At 48.5% G+C, this 17,879-nt stretch overlaps 2 protein-coding genes and 1 long non-coding RNA gene across 7 annotated transcripts; 1 reads left to right on the top strand and 2 right to left on the bottom strand.

The window, feature by feature from the left end:
- Positions 1 to 27: 27 nt before the first annotated feature.
- On the bottom strand, positions 28 to 1,420 carry LOC117862763 (uncharacterized). 3 transcript variants are annotated; one of them, XM_034746272.2, is made up of 2 exons: positions 1,118 to 1,420; positions 28 to 711 (listed from the first exon to the last, which is right to left on the bottom strand). In XM_034746272.2, exons 1-2 carry the CDS (start codon positions 1,161 to 1,163, stop codon positions 386 to 388), a joined length of 372 nt encoding a protein of 123 aa, XP_034602163.1. In that variant the 5' UTR covers positions 1,164 to 1,420; the 3' UTR covers positions 28 to 385. The 3 variants fall into 3 exon arrangements, with proteins under 3 accessions (XP_034602163.1, XP_034602164.1, XP_034602165.1); XM_034746273.2 differs by having other exon boundaries at positions 1,238 to 1,420; XM_034746274.2 differs by having other exon boundaries at positions 28 to 708; positions 1,238 to 1,420.
- Positions 1,421 to 6,347: 4,927 nt separating this feature from the next.
- On the top strand, positions 6,348 to 16,752 carry LOC140223297 (uncharacterized). Of its 2 annotated transcripts, none has more exons than XR_011898706.1 (2): positions 6,348 to 9,730; positions 16,448 to 16,752. It is a non-coding gene; the product is annotated as an uncharacterized lncRNA (long non-coding RNA). The 2 variants fall into 2 exon arrangements; XR_011898707.1 differs by lacking the exon at positions 16,448 to 16,752 and adding an exon at positions 14,975 to 15,507.
- On the bottom strand, positions 10,111 to 14,515 carry LOC117864011 (uncharacterized). Of its 2 annotated transcripts, none has more exons than XR_004642328.2 (5): positions 14,223 to 14,511; positions 14,044 to 14,118; positions 11,264 to 11,801; positions 11,067 to 11,120; positions 10,111 to 10,530 (listed from the first exon to the last, which is right to left on the bottom strand). XR_004642328.2 is itself a non-coding variant. In XM_034747970.2 (5 exons), the coding sequence occupies exons 1-4, from the start codon at positions 14,226 to 14,228 to the stop codon at positions 11,096 to 11,098; spliced, it is 660 nt and encodes a 219-aa protein (XP_034603861.1). In that variant the 5' UTR covers positions 14,229 to 14,515; the 3' UTR covers positions 10,111 to 10,530; positions 11,067 to 11,095. The 2 variants fall into 2 exon arrangements, 1 of the variants encoding a protein (XP_034603861.1); XM_034747970.2 differs by having other exon boundaries at positions 14,028 to 14,118; positions 14,223 to 14,515.
- Positions 16,753 to 17,879: the final 1,127 nt, after the last annotated feature.

The raw sequence follows: 17,879 nt of genomic DNA, 5'->3' as shown, positions 1-17,879 counted from the left end.
GAACTTAGACAACCTACTGTACTGAGCTTTTCAAGAAAAAAGATGGTAGCACCATGCATTAGATTGGCATAGTATCATCAAACAAGCAGCAGATAACATTGGCCATGCTCTGGCTCAAGTTGTGCTAAAGAGTAAAGACCTCAGGAAACCAAGAGCTGCTGAAACACCACTGCCATGCAGCACACAAATGACCCAACTATGTATATATACCCCTAGGCCCTAGCTGATCTAGCTACCCATCCATGAGGACTCTGCTACACATCAGTAGGCACGCGATTTTCCATCAGCTGAAACTAAACACACAGCCCTAACATCCAGAAGTAATAAAACCATTGATAAGAACTACAAACTCTAGCTCATGGCACTATGGCAGTAACAGGCCGCATCAGTTTGGAACCGCCTTCTTGGGCTTGGGCGCCGCCTTCTTCTCGTGGCCGCCATGCGCCCCTGCAGCGGCGGCATTGAGGTCAGGGATGAGCGCGCGGTTGCCTGCTGCGGCAGCGTTCCCGTTGGCCTTGGCGCTGCCGTTGTTGTTGTTGTTGGCCGCCACCGCCGCCGTCTTGGCGAGGCGCTGCTTGAGCTCGGTGAGGAGGGCCTGGTTCTCCTGGTTGAGCAGCAGCGCCTTCTTGCGCAGCCGCTCGTTCTCCTTCATGATGTAGCAGTTCTGCAGGTACAGCTTCGCGTTCAGCCTGTCCATCCTCGCCTGGCCTTCTGCCACAACAGGGGAACCAATTTAGTAGCAGACGATGGTATGGTTGCACACTTGCATCCCTGTTGGGGGGTGGGGGGGTTGGGGGGGGGGGGGGGGGGGGGTGCATGTTCCAGAGTATCAGACATTAGACCAGAGCAAAACGAAACAGAGTGCTAGCAGAGCAGCAGCAGCAGAGACACTGAAGCATGTCTCTTCTGAAGCTTCTATACAATTAAAAATAAAAAACAGGACAGAAAGTTTTCCTAATCCTAAGCATATCATTACAGTCACACCATTGTTAAACGCATGCTAGTACAACTCCTACTAGGATATGCAACTTGCAAGGTTGCCAAGACATGTAAACAAATCAAAGGCACTGGGAGCAGATTGCATAAAGCAGAAACGAACAAAAAGGGAGGGAAGCACCAAGTGTTCTAGAGGGCGAGGCCCCATTTGGCACACATGAACCCATGATTGTACATGCATGCAATGGCGACGATGAAGCACATCACCAAGGGAAAAAGTGACGAGACTGAGAAGCACCACCTCGTTGGAAGCGGCTCGCTGCCGGGGAGTGGAGAAGATGGGAGGCCTAAAGCAGCTCGCTCACTCGAGTAGCAGAGATTGCTGGTGGGGCAGGAAGGAAGAGAGGAGGCAGCTGGGATCGATGGCGAAGTCCACTGCTTTTTTTCTTGGCGACGAGAGAGATTGTGCTGGCTGATCCGGGTCGGGTGGGTGGTGGGGCTTATTTATAGGCGCGACCGCGATCTCGCCCGGGCTCGCTGACGCGCGGCCCCGCGCGGCGTGGCGTGGCGCGTCGCACGTACGAGGGGGTCTGCCACTCATGAGCCCTTCGAACTCGAGCAGAGGGACAGAGGGGACGCTATGATGCGTTGGGTGCGGGGACGGAACGGAGTGAGGCCGGCCGGCGGCAGGGCGGCGTAAATGGTGGCTAATCATGAGGCCGGGGGCGCGGCGCCTGGCCTGGCCTGGCCTCACGTGATGCTGGCCGTGGCCGGTCGCGTTCGTCCGCGCGCGCGAGTCACCACCACACGCTGACCGCACGGCCGGCCGTGTCTCGCCGTTGCCCGGCCGGGGGAGAAAACCCCAGTACCCCACGTACAGAGAAATGATGGTCGGAGTTATGCTGGTAGTAGCTTACTCTGTTTACTTCGAGGATGTTGATAGCTAACCTATGGCACATGATCCTACAAATTCTACTTAGCACCCTGGCTTTGGAAGAAAGGATTTCTTTTTTAGTTGAAAGCGTGAAGGAATCGTACTGTCCCGTATGAAAAAAACTATGCTTAATTAGTGGCATGCCACATTTCGCGTAACAGGGTACGGTTACCTGGACCATCATAGCTAAGCCCAGCCAGCCCTGGTTTTGTCAAGAGGTGATCATGCCTCATGCGTCCACCGGCCTCAGGTCTGCAAGATCTCAAAGAGCCCCCAACGTGCATTGCCTATCGCCAACAATCAACCCTTCTACTTTTACAGCGGGGAACGGCCACAGTAATTGGTGTTGGTAGTCAATGTAGCTTTAGTGGTTTGAATTCGGTGGCCAGGCCAGAATGGTTAGTGAGAAAGAGGTCAAGAGGGGTACGACGAGGGGAAGGGCCTTCAAATGATGATGATGATGGGCCTCGGCCGGCCCAAGATTCGTAATGATGGCTCGCCTCCGGGTCCTCGCTCATCATCACACGCCACACCGCTTCTTCTTCTCCTTTTTCGCTCTTTTTTTACAACACCCCCCCCCCTTTTTTTTTACAGTACCAGCCTACAAGGTGGATTATCATTGCTTTACTGCGCCGCCCAGCTTCGTTCCTTTAACGCCACCATCCGGTGATCATGATCTCCTCTCCCACCCAATTGAATGCCTCACGATTGAAGAAGCCCCTTTCTTACCTCCAGATTTTTACTGCACGCGCCTGTCATCTCGTGCTATCCTTTTTGTTCTTCCTTCTTTCACCCTTTTTCTTTTTGGCCCGGTTCACCGTCCTACTTTTGCAAGGCTCTTGCTGAATATGATTGTTGCATGAAACAGAGTTCTCGAAGGAAATCCATGTGGCGGCAGAAGTGGTGCAGGGATATAAAAGAGGAGATTGAGGAAAAGAAAAGGGGGTAATGATGTTTGGCAGCCTGGGCTGCCTATATGAGAGCATTGGCGTCTTTGGTTGGTTAGTAACATTCCCATGAATGATGAGAGCTACGGCCGACAACTTCTTGTGGCAACGCAAAGGTAAGGTGTTTGGATACGAGATGCTAAACTTTAGAAGGATCACATCGGATGTTCGGATGCTAATTAGGAGGACTAAACATGAGCTAATTATAAAACTAACTGCAGAACCCCTATACTAATTCGCGAGATGAATCTATTAAGCCTAATTAATCCATCATTAGCAAATGGTTACTGTAGCATCATATTGTCAAATCATGGACTAATTAGGCTTAATAGATTTGTCTCGCGAATTAGACTCCATCTGTGCAATTAGTTTTGTAATTAGACTATATTTAATACTCCTATTTAGTATCAAACATCCGATGTGACACGTACTAAAGTTTAGGAGGGTGTATCCAAACACCCCCTTAGTCCAGCAGACTAAGTGTATAACGTGTGGGGATGTAGTGTTAACGTTGGGGATCGTTCAAAACTACGCAACCTCGAGCACTGTCAGTAGGTAAAACCTCGCAAATTCTAGGTGAAGATACGAAACTCGTTAACCTCGAGTTCTCGATTGACAAACTAAACTCACCTAACCTCACATCCTCCTTGCTACTTTAAGATTTCGAAGCTAACAGTTATTGATTGATAACTAAGCTGCAATTTAACTTACCCTCGAGTGTTCAGGCTTACGACTCTACTTTTTACTCAGGATCGGAACTAGACTAGGCGCCACGAGGTTGAGCGTTTGTCCTAGGTTGAGGTTGAAGGCACAAGGTTAAAGGTTTCATCCAGCGCGAGGGTGATGATAAGAAGCTTAAAACTTGATCTGACGCAGAGAAGAAGCCCCGAGGTTAAGAAGATGAAGGCGTGAGAAGCGTGACTACACGAAGGCGTGAGAAGTGTGACTACGTAGGAGAATCCAATTTTGACACATTACCCTAATAACCTTTATGTACGACATATCCTAAAAATGTAGTAGGTGAGAAAGGACATTTTCGAGATGTAAAGTGGCTCACGAGTCACTATAAAAGGGGATCTCTACCTCGTTGTAAAGGGAGACTCATTATTTTTCAAGAGTTTACAAGTGTTATTGCTTTCCTCACACATCTGTTGGTGTCGAACTTCTTTGAGACCAACAATTAACAACGTATAGGTTGCCACAATTGTACCCATCAACCAGATAGTATCATAGTAAGAGGCTAGAAACTACTCCGTGTAAGTAAGGTTAGGCACAAACCCGGTGTCATCATTGACTAGTGTTAAGAAAATGTGTCACATTATGGGTTGATTATGGACACCAATGATAGCCTACAAATGTCAAATTTGCTTAATTTAAGTTTCACAGTATGTCTCCATGAGCTGGGCAACCATTTGGAGCGCGATATTTTTGTCCAATTCTTGTCAGAAGAATTGATTGCTAAGTTCAAATTTCTTCCGCCCCAAGTAGACCTCAGTGCAGTTTTGCAATGGATGGACCAGAGGACTACTACCGGACTAGGCATCCATGTGAGAAAGAAATGAGAAGAATCTTAACCAGATCTTGTCCATGGTACTAGGAGAATTATGGGCGTACTGATTGAACTCCATTGCAGAATGCTAATAATTCCAAGACAGGGTAGCAATAATGACTCCTGTGACGTTCCATTAAAAAAAAGTTATGATCCCTGGGACAGAGTAGTCGCGATCCAATCCATGGAGTTGCATTGCATCTGGTTCCTCTTGCTCGCAGGTGCTGGCCATGGAGATAGGCAATTCAAGATGCGAGGGGAGGGGGCAGTGCAACAAGTGCACAGCCACAGCCATGATATAGCCAATTGAAAGCGAAGCCATCATTTGGGTTTCCCCCGTCTCGTGTGCTCTTGCCATTGCCAGTTTGGCAACACCCCCCTCACGATCGGCCTCCGTTTCGGCCCTTCGACTTATTGCACCACTCGAAAGCTCCATCGATGCCGCCGCCCATCCATCGGAGCTAGCAGCTAGCTGCTCCAACACATACTACATTATTAGCACTGTAGCACACTCGAGCACATGGTAAAGGGGTCGTTTAGTTTCCTAGGCTAAACTTTAATCCCTATCAGATCGAATATTTAGATACTAATTAGAAATATTAAACATAGACTATTTACAAAACCCATTTGCATAGATGGAGGCTAAACAGCGAGATAAATCTATTAAGCCTAATTAGTCCATGATTTGATAATGTGCTGCTAGAGTAACCATTTACTAATGATGGATTAATTAGGCTTAATAGATTCGTCTCGCCGTTTAACCTTCACCTGTATAATTAGTTTTATGATTAATCCTTCTAATTAGTCTCTAAATATTCGTATCTAAATTTTAGCTAACACTCTGGAAGAAAAAAAAAGCACACGCTTACTCGATGAGGCCTAAGCCGAGACTGCCTGTTTTTGACAGCAGAACAACTGTGAGTCCAAAAGCACGTTTCACGGGGAAAGAGCCTGTCCAGGACGATGCACACCAGCTTGTGTAATGCATTTTAGGCCTTGTTTAGTTCCCAATTTGGGAGTGGCAAAATTGGCATTTTGCCATAAATGCGCAACTGTAGCATTTCGTTTGTATTTGTAAATTATTATCTAAACATTGACTAATTGGCTCAAAAGATTCATCTCGCAGAGTACAACAAAACTGTGCAATTAGTTTTTGATTTCGTCTACATTTAGTACTCCATGCATATACCGCAAGTTTGATGTGATAGGGAATCTTCTTTTTCATAGTGTTAAAGTTGGGATTTTAGAGGTACTATGGCCGTAAACCAGTAGCTAACAGGCGCTGTTTTCTGACACTGCCGAACTAGGATTCTTGTGCTTTGTGTACAGGCTCGTGATGGTGCCAACCACTAGCACCTGTACGTACCTTCCAATGGGAGGAAGCTTGGGTTGGGTGAAGCTTCCCTGTTTTATTTTCTTCCCAAGCAAGGCATTGTTTAGTTCCTTTTGCCATAAATGCGCAACTGTAGCGTTTCGTTTGTATTTGTGAATTATTGTTCAAATATTGACTAATTAGGCTCAAAAAATTCGTCTCGCAAAGTACAACAAAACTGTGCAATTAGTTTTTGATTTCGTCTACATTTAGTACTCCATGCATGTACCGCAAGTTTGATATGATGGGGACTTTTTTTTTGCATAGTGTCAAAGTTGGGAGTTGGGAAGGAACTAAACATGGCCCAAGCTGCAAACCGACCCATTCGAATAATGAAAAGCTGTGCCAAGAAGAAGCTGCTGATGCCTGTGCAGCCTGCCTGACCAGAGACCGCCAGCCAGGGCCAAATAATGGGCTGCATGGTTTCTAGAAAGGCATGATGAACTAGGATGCGATGCAATGAAGCCACGAAGGAAGGGAGTACACGGGCAGTGCAGGTAGGCAGACGAGAAGCAGATATGCATGGGCACAATCAATGGGGTTGGGCGAAAAGCGCCGCGGGGCCGGGGGCTCCAGTGGATGGGCGGGCGGGAGGGTCAATGCGGCGCATCGATTCGCCCCGCGGAAAACTTTTTAGGCTCCGGTTGCGATCCTTCTCTGCCCCGTGCCGATAGATCCATACCGGGTGTGGCTCACAGGCTTGCGATCGGAATCGATGGTCACGTAGGTCGTGTCAGGCAGGGGGAATTATCGTGGCGCGGACTTGAGTTGAGAGGCCCGGGTAAATTTCCATGGTGGTCTCACTCACGTGGTGATGCAAAAGAGACATTGCAGCTAAGAAGCCAGTAGCTAGGTGGACTCTCCGCTTCTGCGGCTGTTGTTCAAAGTCGCAACCATGCAAGACCATGTGTAAGCATGAATGCAGGCAGGACTCCTTAGACGGAAGGAATCATTGCAGTCGAACCGAGCGTTGAATCGTGTGTCAATTTCCGCGACGTCCTGGATCTGCCGCGTTGACCGGCAGAGCAGAGGGCTGAGAAAAAGCTAGCGTATTAGCGTCAGCGAGCGCCCATCCTGCTCGCCGTTCAACGGCAGCGGGAAGAACGACCGGTCGATCGCCCGAACTTGTCGTGCCTTTGCGTTGCACGATGCGCCGATGCGATGCCGAAGACCTGTCGACCTGCCGGACGGCAACGGCTGATGATCCCCTAGCCAACCGACAACCGGTGCGGTTGGAGTGGCACGAGCCACCGCAGCAGGACTCCATCCACGTCCAGCGCCAAGCACACACACGCCGCGGCTCGTCCGGGTCAAAGAGAGGCCCGCCTCCCCATGCGGCAGGCCTCCGGCGCCTAGCCGCCTAGCTAGGTGAAGCATCATGGCGGGCCATCCATCTGATAGGGTGTGATGAGCGCGCCTCGGCCGGTAGCACGTACGGCGCCCCCGCGCGTGCCGGCGCCGACGCGGAAGCAGAGCAGAGCTAGGTACCCAGGCCCGGCGCTGCGTGCCATCGCCCATCGGCATGTGCCTGTGCCTGTGCCTGTGCCTTTGGCGATCGGTGGTGTGGTGGTGAACCAATGGTCTGCTCGCTGAGCCGAGCGGACCGGACACGGTGTTGCCCGAGTGAGCTAGTAGTAAACTACGCGCCTACGCCTAACGCGGTGCCTGGACGTCCCGGCCGGCCGGTCCACTGCAAGGAGCCAAAGGACCTTGCTGCTAGGCCCCCGAGCAACTGCCGCTCGATCGTAAATGGGAAGGGCGACAGAACGAGGGGTGGTGCTGGGCTGCTGAGCCTCTCTGACGGGAATAGAATGGGTGCACCGGTGCAGTGCAGTCGTGCGGATGGGGGCCGGCAAGGCGGCAACACACCAAAAACAGCAACACCCCTACGCGCGCGCACAAACGCCGACTGGAAGAGGAGACTGGCAGTCGGGCCCACGCACGGGGCGCGCGCCCAGTGGAGGCCCATGTGTCAGTATCACGGTCCACGCCACCACCTGCTCAGTCACCACCGCGCTCGCACCGCGGGTCATTGTACGCGCGAGCGCGACGCGCCGATGGCCATCGATGGATGGTTTGGTTACCCTGCCGAGGATTGCCGAGAAGACACGGGACGCAGCTGCGCCGCACTTGCTCACGCACCCGTGCTACAGCACCCGTAGTAATTTGTTGGTGGCAGGGAGGGAGAGCCGGAGAGAGGGGCATGGATTAGGCGGCGCTGTTGGTGCGCGTCGCTCGCGCTCGGCCTGCTGCTGAACGCATCATGCCCCTGGCACGGGCGAAGGGTGTGTGGCGGCGTGGCGCACTGGCGCTGCAACAGTGGCCTAGGGCCAGGAGCACAGGAGGATAGACAGACTAGCCCCGGACGAAGGAATCGCATCGCAGCAGCTGAGCAGCTAGCTCGTGCTCATGTGTCGCATGCGTGACATAATCCGAGTAGCTGCCGGCACGGGTGCATAGCCGAGGACGAGCGCGGAATCTGCTTTGGGCGTGCACGCGCGCGCCCTGATGTCCGACGACGCCGGGCCATACCGGTCCGACCAGCAGGAGCAGCAGCAGGCTGAAGTTCCTTCCCAGGGCTAGGCAAGTACAGTACCATCGCGTAGGTGCTTCGAGCGAGCATCCAATCCAAGCGTGAGCCCCGCCACCGTCGGCGCTGGGAGCGTATCGAATCCCACCACGTGCGACGCGTCTCGCGGCGACAAATCCTGATGATGATGATGATGCAGATGCACACGAGCTAGAAGCCTAGAACCCGATCCCGAGCTGGCGAGCAGGTTCAGGCCTCAGCTTGTCCCGAATCCCTTGCCTCTGGCTGGGCGTGCACGCATGATGGCGCCCGACGAAAACGCAGCAAAAGCGATCGAGTATGGCCCTGTCTGGAGTCGTCTGTCTTGGCCTCTTGGGTGCGGAATTAATTGGGCGATTGGCTCGCACACGGCCGGAAGAAGAAATTGATGAGGGCGCGAGCCGGTCGAGCTGGGCCGCGGATGATGGCGCGGTTTGAACGAACCCCGCACGGGCACCGCGTGCCGCGGCCGGAACCTATACCTGCCTGGCTGCCTGCTGCTCACAGTCGACGGCCGGCCGGTGTACGGACACGGAGGCGGCGACGAACGCAGGGGGACAAGGACAAAGGGTGAGCGGAGCGGCCGACCGGGGAACGTGCGCGCGCGATCTCCATCGGACGGACGGGACGCGACGGGTGGGGCATGGAACAAAGGATCTCTCCGCTAGTCGCTGCGTTTTGCAGTTGCATGACAGTCCCGTAACTCGGCATGAATGGTTTGAGGCTTTCGTTCCAGCTGGAAAAAGGCTGCGTTCCTTTTGCAGAAGAACAGGCGGGGAATGATGGAGAGGAGACCAAAACTACGGAATTAAGATGGCCAGGGAAAAGGGTCTCGGCCCGATCGATCTGATCCCACCCGACCAAACGGGAAGAAGGCGCTGATTTAGTCTTTTCGCAGTCCGGGAGATGACTAGTAGCGGTTAACCGGTAAAAGCGTCATACTATAATCCAGCAGACCAGCACATTAAGCTGGTAATGGCCCGGTTCTGGTTTGCAATTGGTTTTTACGGTTTGGGGCTTTGGGCTTTGGGCTTTGTTTTGGTGGGAATGGGCTGGCACCAGAAAATATAGTATGTGAAAGTGGTTTGGACCGGATCTGTATTGGGGCTTGAGTGGTTCGGTTGTAAATGGTTTCGACCCACTTAGGCCCAAACCGGTTCTGACCGATAGCCCGAAGCCCACACCGGTTTTTACGCGTCGGCCGAAACCCTCGTCTCCTCCCACCGCGCCGCCGCCGCCAGGGGCTCGCCGTCGTCGCGCGGCGCCCGTCCGCGGATCCACCGGCGCCTCGCCGAATCTGGCGCTCCGCCCCGCCACCCCGACGGGCAGCAGCAGCAGCCGAGACTCCAGCAAGGCGGCGAGCACCCACACCTCCGGCAAGGCGGCGAGCGCGAGATCTGCGACACATCCCCGGCCAGAAGAGGCAAGCGCCATTCTCAACCTGTTGCTATCCCCCTTGGACTAATCTACAATTTCACTCGTGGTGTTGCGTGTTGCCTGTCAAGTGCTAAACTAGTAACCTTTTATTCCCTCTATTCACTGAAGAAAGAAGTCCATATTACCCCCTCATCTCTTCCATGAGGGCTAGTTTGGAAGCAAAGGATTATTAATCCAGCGTATTAAATCACCGACGGGGATTTTCTTGGCTAATTTATTCCCCGTGAGTTCCCTCTGCCCCCTACCCCGTTGCTGTTTGGCACCAAAGAAAAAAAACAAAGGAAAATTAGAAAATTGCAAAGTTTTATGACTACAGCACAATATTTGCCAACAACAAATATTGTTCGCTTCAGCTTATAAGCCGGCTGAAAAGCTGAAACGGCTGATTTATTGTGAGAGGAAAATACTGTTTGTTGGCTGATAAGCCGGTTGAATAAGCTGAAGCGAACAGGCCGATTGTCTTCCCTGCTTTACGACTACAGCACAATATCTTTCAACAACTAGAGACCATATAAAAAGGACACAACTAGCTTACCAAGAAATAGACAGAGTCAACAACATTCTACAACAGTGTTTGCGACCGCACAATATTTCCCTGCTTGACCGAGACTACATCACATATGTGCTGCACAGTTACGACTACAACACATATGGATTTACGACTATAGCACATAGTAGAAACAGAGCATTCAAACATATATGGAAGTGATTCTTCAGCTTCCTGAGCTCCTCCTTGACACAGATTTGTAGTCTTTCTTCAATCTAGGGAAGTGATTCTTCAGCTTCCTGAGCTCAACAAGATAGCATTCAATTATGACAGTGATTAGCAATGCCAAATGTATCATGGTAAAAACTTGCATATTTGTAGTCCCGCAGGATATAAGATATCAGCGAGATAGCATTCAGTTACATGACACAGACTGGTCCAAGGTGCGGTAGTACCAGAACTCCTCTCAGGTTTATCAAGCTGTCATATTGCTACCATTGTTTAGCATACCGAATTATTTGCATTTCTAGAATTATTTCTATTGTACTAATTTGTCCCCATTCCTAGAATTTATTAAGGACATACGGGAAATTCATAATTCTGCATATTTCATCAACAATACCTAGCAATATCTAGGTAACTTCTAATTGCTGCATCTGGCATTATATTTAAAAATATGGTGTAGGTTCGTCTCATGAAATATAAATTGATACAGAAACATGAAACAAGAACCCAAAGAGATGCCAAACACAGATCAGAGATGACATGTGTTTAATATTCAATATTCAAGAATATTCAAAGAACATACACTGAGCATATTCAAAGAGATAAGTACCTTTGGGATCTTGACGACTAACTCTCGGATCATGTAGTGCTTCCCATCAGGACCCTGCAATTAACAAAAAAAGGTGAAATAATTTAGCCATGTCAGCAACAGAAGGTTCACACAAAGCAAAATTTTACATGGTTAGACATGATGAGACTAGTAAGTTTCTCATGAACCATACACTGAGCATATTCAAAGAAACATACCTGATTTTTCGCTTTAGCCACATTAATTGAACATTAGGATTCTTGGTTGTAATGAATATCTTCCCGTGTGTCTCAGACTCAAAGACATCCAAAGCATATGACTTCTCCTCATCGGTTAATTCAATCATAGCATCCACTTGATCAACACAGTTCTCAACTGAAAATTCTTCGTCACGCCTTTTCCTTTCTTCAAGAGCTTGCAAAGTTTTGCTGGTTTGGCTCTTTTTGTACTCCACATATCCCTCAAGAGCAGATCCCATGTGACTTTGCTTACGCTTTCTCCCACTTCCACCTTCTTCTTGTCTTGAATCTTGAGCTTCATTGTGTTCATTATGTGCATTAGAAGTTTGTTGGCCATCGAAACTCGAAGCAAATGGATTCGCACCCAAGTGACTACTGCTTTGTTCAAAGTTACTTCTTTCAACAGGAGGCGCAGGAGGAGGAACAGCAGGAGCAACAAGAGGAGGGGGTGCAGGAGCAGAAGGTGGATCCACTTGCATGGTTGATGTGAAGTTTAGATTTCCTGTAGCAACACTTCCTATTTTCAAGAGACAATTGGAACTCATATTAAAACCACAAAATTGTTTGATGCTAAAAGCAATAAATTAAGCTATGTAAGTGAGGGAACTTCACTTTCATATAGTGCTTCCCATTGGTAAAAGAGGGGAAATGGTTTTTTGGGAAATGGTTGCGAAGCAATGCATGGCGATGGTTAAACAGTTCTTTATAGTTTGCATAACCACTTTGAGACGAACGATGCCTTCTAAACTCATTGAGATGGTACCGAACTCCTCGATATGGGGCAATAAAGGATGATGTATTTGCGTACCCACCATCTACAAAATAGAACTTCCCCTCTAGCACAATAAATCCTTTGCTATCAGCAGATCTAAGGACTCCTGCATCTGATGCTGACCCTTCCCATCCACATGAAATGAATGTGAAGTTAAGGTCGAAGTTGCAGGCTAACATAATATTATGTGATAGGGTTCCTTTCCTATTTCTGTAGGGAGGGGCCTTGTCTTCGGCAATGGTGATTGGTATATGAGTGCCATCGATTGCACTAATGCAATTCTGCATGGAAGGAAAGAAATTAAGGACTTGGCACGCAAGGAAAGAAATTAAGGACTTGGCACGAAAGGACTGGGGAAAGGATTATGCACACTTGAAAGAAGGGTATAAATGAGGATCTATCGCGATTTTGATATGAGTTTGAAATGAACTTGGAAGTCTCACAAATCGATGAGTTAAGGTAGAAATTATTTTGAAAACTTTTGTTATTTTCTGATGGATCGTCTCGCCGCTGTGTTGAAAAGCTTTTTGTAGCCTTTGGTTGCTAGCATTGTGTGAGAGCATAAACATGAACATCCCAAGCTGTTCCTCAACAGCAACACCTCGTGTGTCACGGAGCAAATTCTCTTTTCTAAAAAAGTCCGTTGTGGCTTTAAATATTTCAGGCTCCATTCGGAACTCAACTTTACACCAACTCGGGTGCCCTTCAAGGATTTCCTTAACCTTTTTGGCACCAGGAAGAGAAGATGCATGCACGGGTATTTTCTCTTCTTGTAGGTACAAAATTATGGTAGGAACAAGTAAAAAAATAGCTCATCATCCTCTTCCTCCTCCTCCTCCAACAAGAACTGCCTAACTTGCTCCTCCCAAGATCCCATTATCTAGTGTACAGTAACCCATCAAATAGAACAATAAGAGAAATCAGGCTAACAAACCAATACAGGAACCCATCAAATAGAACAATAAATCAAAAACCAACAAGTTTCAGCTTGGATTTCACCATATAGCCTAGGTCTCTTAAAAAAAATAGGTTCTAAAAGATTTCATACAAGGCTACAACCTCATAAATCATGAATTATCAGAAATGACAGAAAAGATGATGGCATAAACTACAATTCTGCTATTAAAGATGTGATTTAAGGGAGCACTTTTAGTGTATCATATAAAAATATAAATAAAGGTTGGAGAAGGTATGCAAGAAATATATAGTATGACAGAAACATGCACAAGTACAAAAGTTACAAAAACATCAAATATATTATATATCACAATGAACAGAGCTGTTCAATCATGAATAACAGGATCACTTATTTCAAATCCATCACTTGGCAGTAAAAATTCAGGAGATGCTGCAGGATGTTTAAGCAGAGAAATGATATAATGACTAATGGAACAGGTCTTTTCTAAGAGTATAATTATGAAGTGGGACCTCTTTCATGTGATACGAATAACATGATCACTTACTTCAAATCTGTGGCTTAGCAGTAAAAAGTCAGGAGATACTGCAGGATGCTTCAGCAGAGAAATGATCTAATGACTAAAGGAATAAGACTTTTCTAAGAGTATAATTATGAAGTGGGGTCTCTTTCTTCTTTGAATACGGAATGGCTGAACCCATGAAAAAACAAAACTGAATGTCAGGCAACACTGCAACAGTATAATTAGAGCCTCAAACTATAGCACCAGAAGTTTCTTTCTTCAGTGCAGTTCAACATGAATCATGAATTGATACTACAAGGATGGACTAACTACTGTGGGATCATCATGGGTTTACGAAAGATGGTGTACATCTAATGGAACTATTTTCAGCATGACTATTTAATATTAGCCCTCAATTCCGCTGCATAGTCTTCTACTATCAACAGTGCACAATGCCAAAAAGAAAATCACAATAGTTAAATTTTGTCCCCGTCAAAGTAATTACAAGCGATTGATAGTACTAGTACTTCTTTACAACTGCCATAGTAATTACCGGAACACTGGCGCACCTGATGCGGAGGTAGAGGAGGCAGCAGCGTGTCCGCAGATCTAGCAATTCCGCGGTTGTAGGACTCGAGCTGACGCTGGAGCAGAACAATAGCAAGAAAGGAAAGGGGGAGGGGGTGAGAAGGGGAAGGGGACGATTCGGAGGAGATGGGGAGAAGGGCTAGAGGAGGCGCATCTGAACCTGCATCCTTGGAGGAGGTCGCACGGCTTTCTATCAGAGCAGCGGCGGTGGCGGCAACGACGGAGACGGGGGGTGGCGGCGGCGGCAGAGCCGGAGCGGGGAGACGGGCAAGACGGGGAGTGCTGCCCGATGTCGGTAGGCCGGGTGCTATTCCGCACGGAAAATTAGGCTAGACGAGCTGGACTCCCCCGCCTAGTAGGCTTACAAAACACTAGTTAACTAGCCTGTGAAAATTTTCCGCGTGGGCTTCCTCTGCGGGGAAAAAGCTGGAAACCTGGCGGGCAAACGGGCTGCCAAACGAGCCCTGAGTCTTATGAACCCGTGTAACTGACGTCCTCGAACTACGCAAACCAGGTACGCCACCCCCCTGGCCTACTCCAGACCGGTTTTGATCCCAGCTGGCGTCGACACCGGCCGGCAGTCCATCCATGTTGCCGCGCTCCCTTCAGGCCCCCTCGTTTTCTCTCTCTTTCAGACTCTCTCCCTGGCGGTCTCTCTCTCTCCCCGACTGATTTGCATCTTGAACCCCCGGGACGAGGTCTGTGGGGGGAGATGGTGAGCGCGACGACCGGGAGCTCGTCCCGCTCGAGCGCGTCTTCCGTCCGACACACAGGAGATGATAGAATCTCTTGGTCCCCTGTTCGTTATCTGGAGCGGCCACTAGAATATGAACCAGCTGTTTGCTGCATCTTTGTTCGGTTTTGTTTCATTTTGTGTGGAGCAGCAAGTTAAATTTGTGTCGGACAGTGCAGGCTGGGGGATGCAATTTTTGGCGGTGCCATGATGGCGATGACACCATCCCTTTTGTAAAGCAATTATTGATCGATTTAAGAGATAAGGTTTGGACTTTAACTAAGGATAATGCAAAATTGAGAGCTTCAGTTTCAGAGACAAGGGCATAGGTCGACCAAATTCTTGTTCAGAGAGCACAGTTGGAGCAGATTCTTCTTCACAGAGGAGAAGGATGACCAAGTCGTTGCACTTAGGGATAAAGTCAAGAAATTTGAGAAAGAAAGAGTGGTGCTACTGTCAACAATGTTTGCATGTGTATGTGTTGTTATTGACATGATGATTAAGTAGTAGGTTCGGTGGCAAATGTAGGTAGGTTCAGTGTGTGTGTGATCCAAAACGTTGTTTGCAATGTAAATGTTCAGTTAAGGGATAGCCGCCAGATTGTTTGCAACAAATGTAGGATTTTTGCAATGCAAAGGTGCGGAAAAGGATAGCCGCCAGGTTTAGAGGGGCAGCGTCAAGGGAAAACGAGCTGCTGTTCCTTTTTATCTAACCTAAGCTGACGTGGATGGACTCCCGACCGACGTGGGCACCAGCGGGGATCAAAAACCGGTCTGGGGTAGGCTCAGGGGGGTCTTGTACCTGGTTTGCGTAGTTCGGGACCTCAGTTAGACGGGTTCGTAGTTTGGGGTTGAATTCTAGACTCATGGAAGAGATGAGGGGGGTAATATGGACTTCTTGCTTCGGTGAACTGCGGGTTTGTCTCAGCGTGTTGCTGCTCGACCGATCCGTGCATCCTAGATTCCTAGGTCGATTTGGTTCTTCTTCTGCTGTTGGTAAGGAAGCTTGTCCAGTCAACCGTGCCAGTGCAACAGATGCGTACGTTAGTATTACACCAGTGCCACGACCACTTATCGCGTTAGAAGACATGTCTTCTTGCTTGAAGTGTACTAGCTAGCTTTATGCATACTAGTAATCTAGGTTTACGCAGTTACTGAACCAGTTATGGTTTGTGTTGAAGTTATATGCTTCACATGCTACCTTTCTTATTTTCAGAAATGTAATCATACTATGTACTAGCTTTATGAAGCTATAGGCCTGTTGCTATTCATATTTGAACAAGTACTTATGAAACTGCTGCATTTGCCATCATTTGCAAAATTTATGCACTGCTTTTTATATATGAAATGTTTGATTAGTTAGCAATGAGATCAAGTTCTTAGACATTGTGATCCTGTGAATCGAATTCCAGAGTTATGAGTCCAAGAGAACAGATAAGTAGGAAATTTCACTACAGTTTGTGCCTCTGGTGATCGAGGCATTTCCTAAGTACTGCCTCTTGTTATCTCTCGCGTGAATTTCTGCTCTTCAGTGCAAGCATTAATTTCCTTTACATTTCTGCATGTTTACCTGCGTAACTAACAATCTAGGGTGCCATACTTGTCATTCTAACACTCGAAATTACCCATGAAGTGAAACTTGTTGTGAAACAGATATTGAATTGAATTGGGGGTATCCTTGTTGCTAGCAACTTGGAACAACAGCAATTTGAATTGAAGCTTGGACGGAAGGTACTGTTATGGTCGGCCACGTCTACAGGCGCCGCAGGAAGGACCGTGGCTAGGGGAGCCGGGGCTGGCGTGCGGCATCAAGCAAGTTAGTTAGAGAGTCCAAAGAATTAGGAGTGCTGTTTCCTTTGAGAGTTGTCTATTAATGTTAGTTAAGATTTGTTAGAGCAAACTGCTGTATAAGTATTGGACTTTCGCGTTGAATAGAGGGCAGCCACAGATTAAGTTAATCTCTCTCGCTCCCTGGCGAACCCCTGTGCACACCTGTTCTCCCTGCCCCCCCCCCCTGCTCCTCGACGCCGGCCATCCAAGACGGCGTCGCAACCTCGCCGCCGCCGGGATCCTAATCCTCGGCCACCCACGCAACACGAGTACTACCTTCGGCGTTACGGGCTCCAACAATCTGGTATCAGAGATGTCTAGTTCGATGCCTGGAGCTTCGACTTCCGCCGCCGCTGCACTCACCACAGCCGCCAGCTTCCCCACCACCACCGCCGCGCCAGTTACTCTTCCACCGTCCATGGCCATGCCGGTTGCGGCCATCGACACCCTGACTACCGCCATCTACGGTCTCCAGCGTCAGATGGGCCAGTTCGCGATGAGACTGGCAGATGTTGAGGGGCGCGCGTCTCCGCACTCCGGCGGATCGTCCCAACTACAGGCTTCCTCGCCTTATGGCCTCCCTGGCTACGGAGGGCTGCCCGCTGCAATGTTGACGAGATCTGTCGTACAGTCTCACCCTCTCCCTTTCCCCTTTTTTAGTAGAGAAGCGTGCACAAAGGATTGATAGACTCTAATTGGTTGAGTTGACGAAACTTACATAAAAGAATAGCACTATATGTAGGAGGGAAAGCTTTAACTTAGCATTGCTGCTGTAAACTTGCACATAGATAGCACTCTGTTTCACTAATTTCTGAAAAAGTATTGTTCAATTGATTTTTTGTAATGTACCCTACTTTCCAACCTTCCGTTGTCATATAATGTTTGAGTTTTATTTGGCTGCTGTTGGGTGTTAAATAGGTAAACATGTCTTTCAACGCTTCTGGTAGTTCAGGAACTCATGATCTCATAGAGGTATATACATCTCAAATGCCACGTCGTACAAGGTCTAATGTTTGGGAACACTATGAGCAAAACTTAGTCGATGTGGACGGTGATCTAAAGGCTGTATGTAAGTACTGTGGACTACATTTGAGCACTAAATCTGGCACTAGCAGTCTAAGAGGTCCCCAATTCTTGCCCAGCAATTGATCCTTCTATCAGAAAGAGATTCCAAGCCACCCTCTTCAAGAAACCTTCTGCAGAACATTTTTGTATTTGACCCCCAAATTTGTCATGAGGAGATGATTAAGTATAT

Source organism: Setaria viridis, chromosome 7 (assembly GCF_005286985.2).
Source record: "Setaria viridis chromosome 7, Setaria_viridis_v4.0, whole genome shotgun sequence".
In the NCBI taxonomy this organism is placed as follows: Eukaryota; Viridiplantae; Streptophyta; class Magnoliopsida; order Poales; family Poaceae; genus Setaria; species Setaria viridis.
This window is presented reverse-complemented; position numbering and strand designations above follow the sequence as displayed.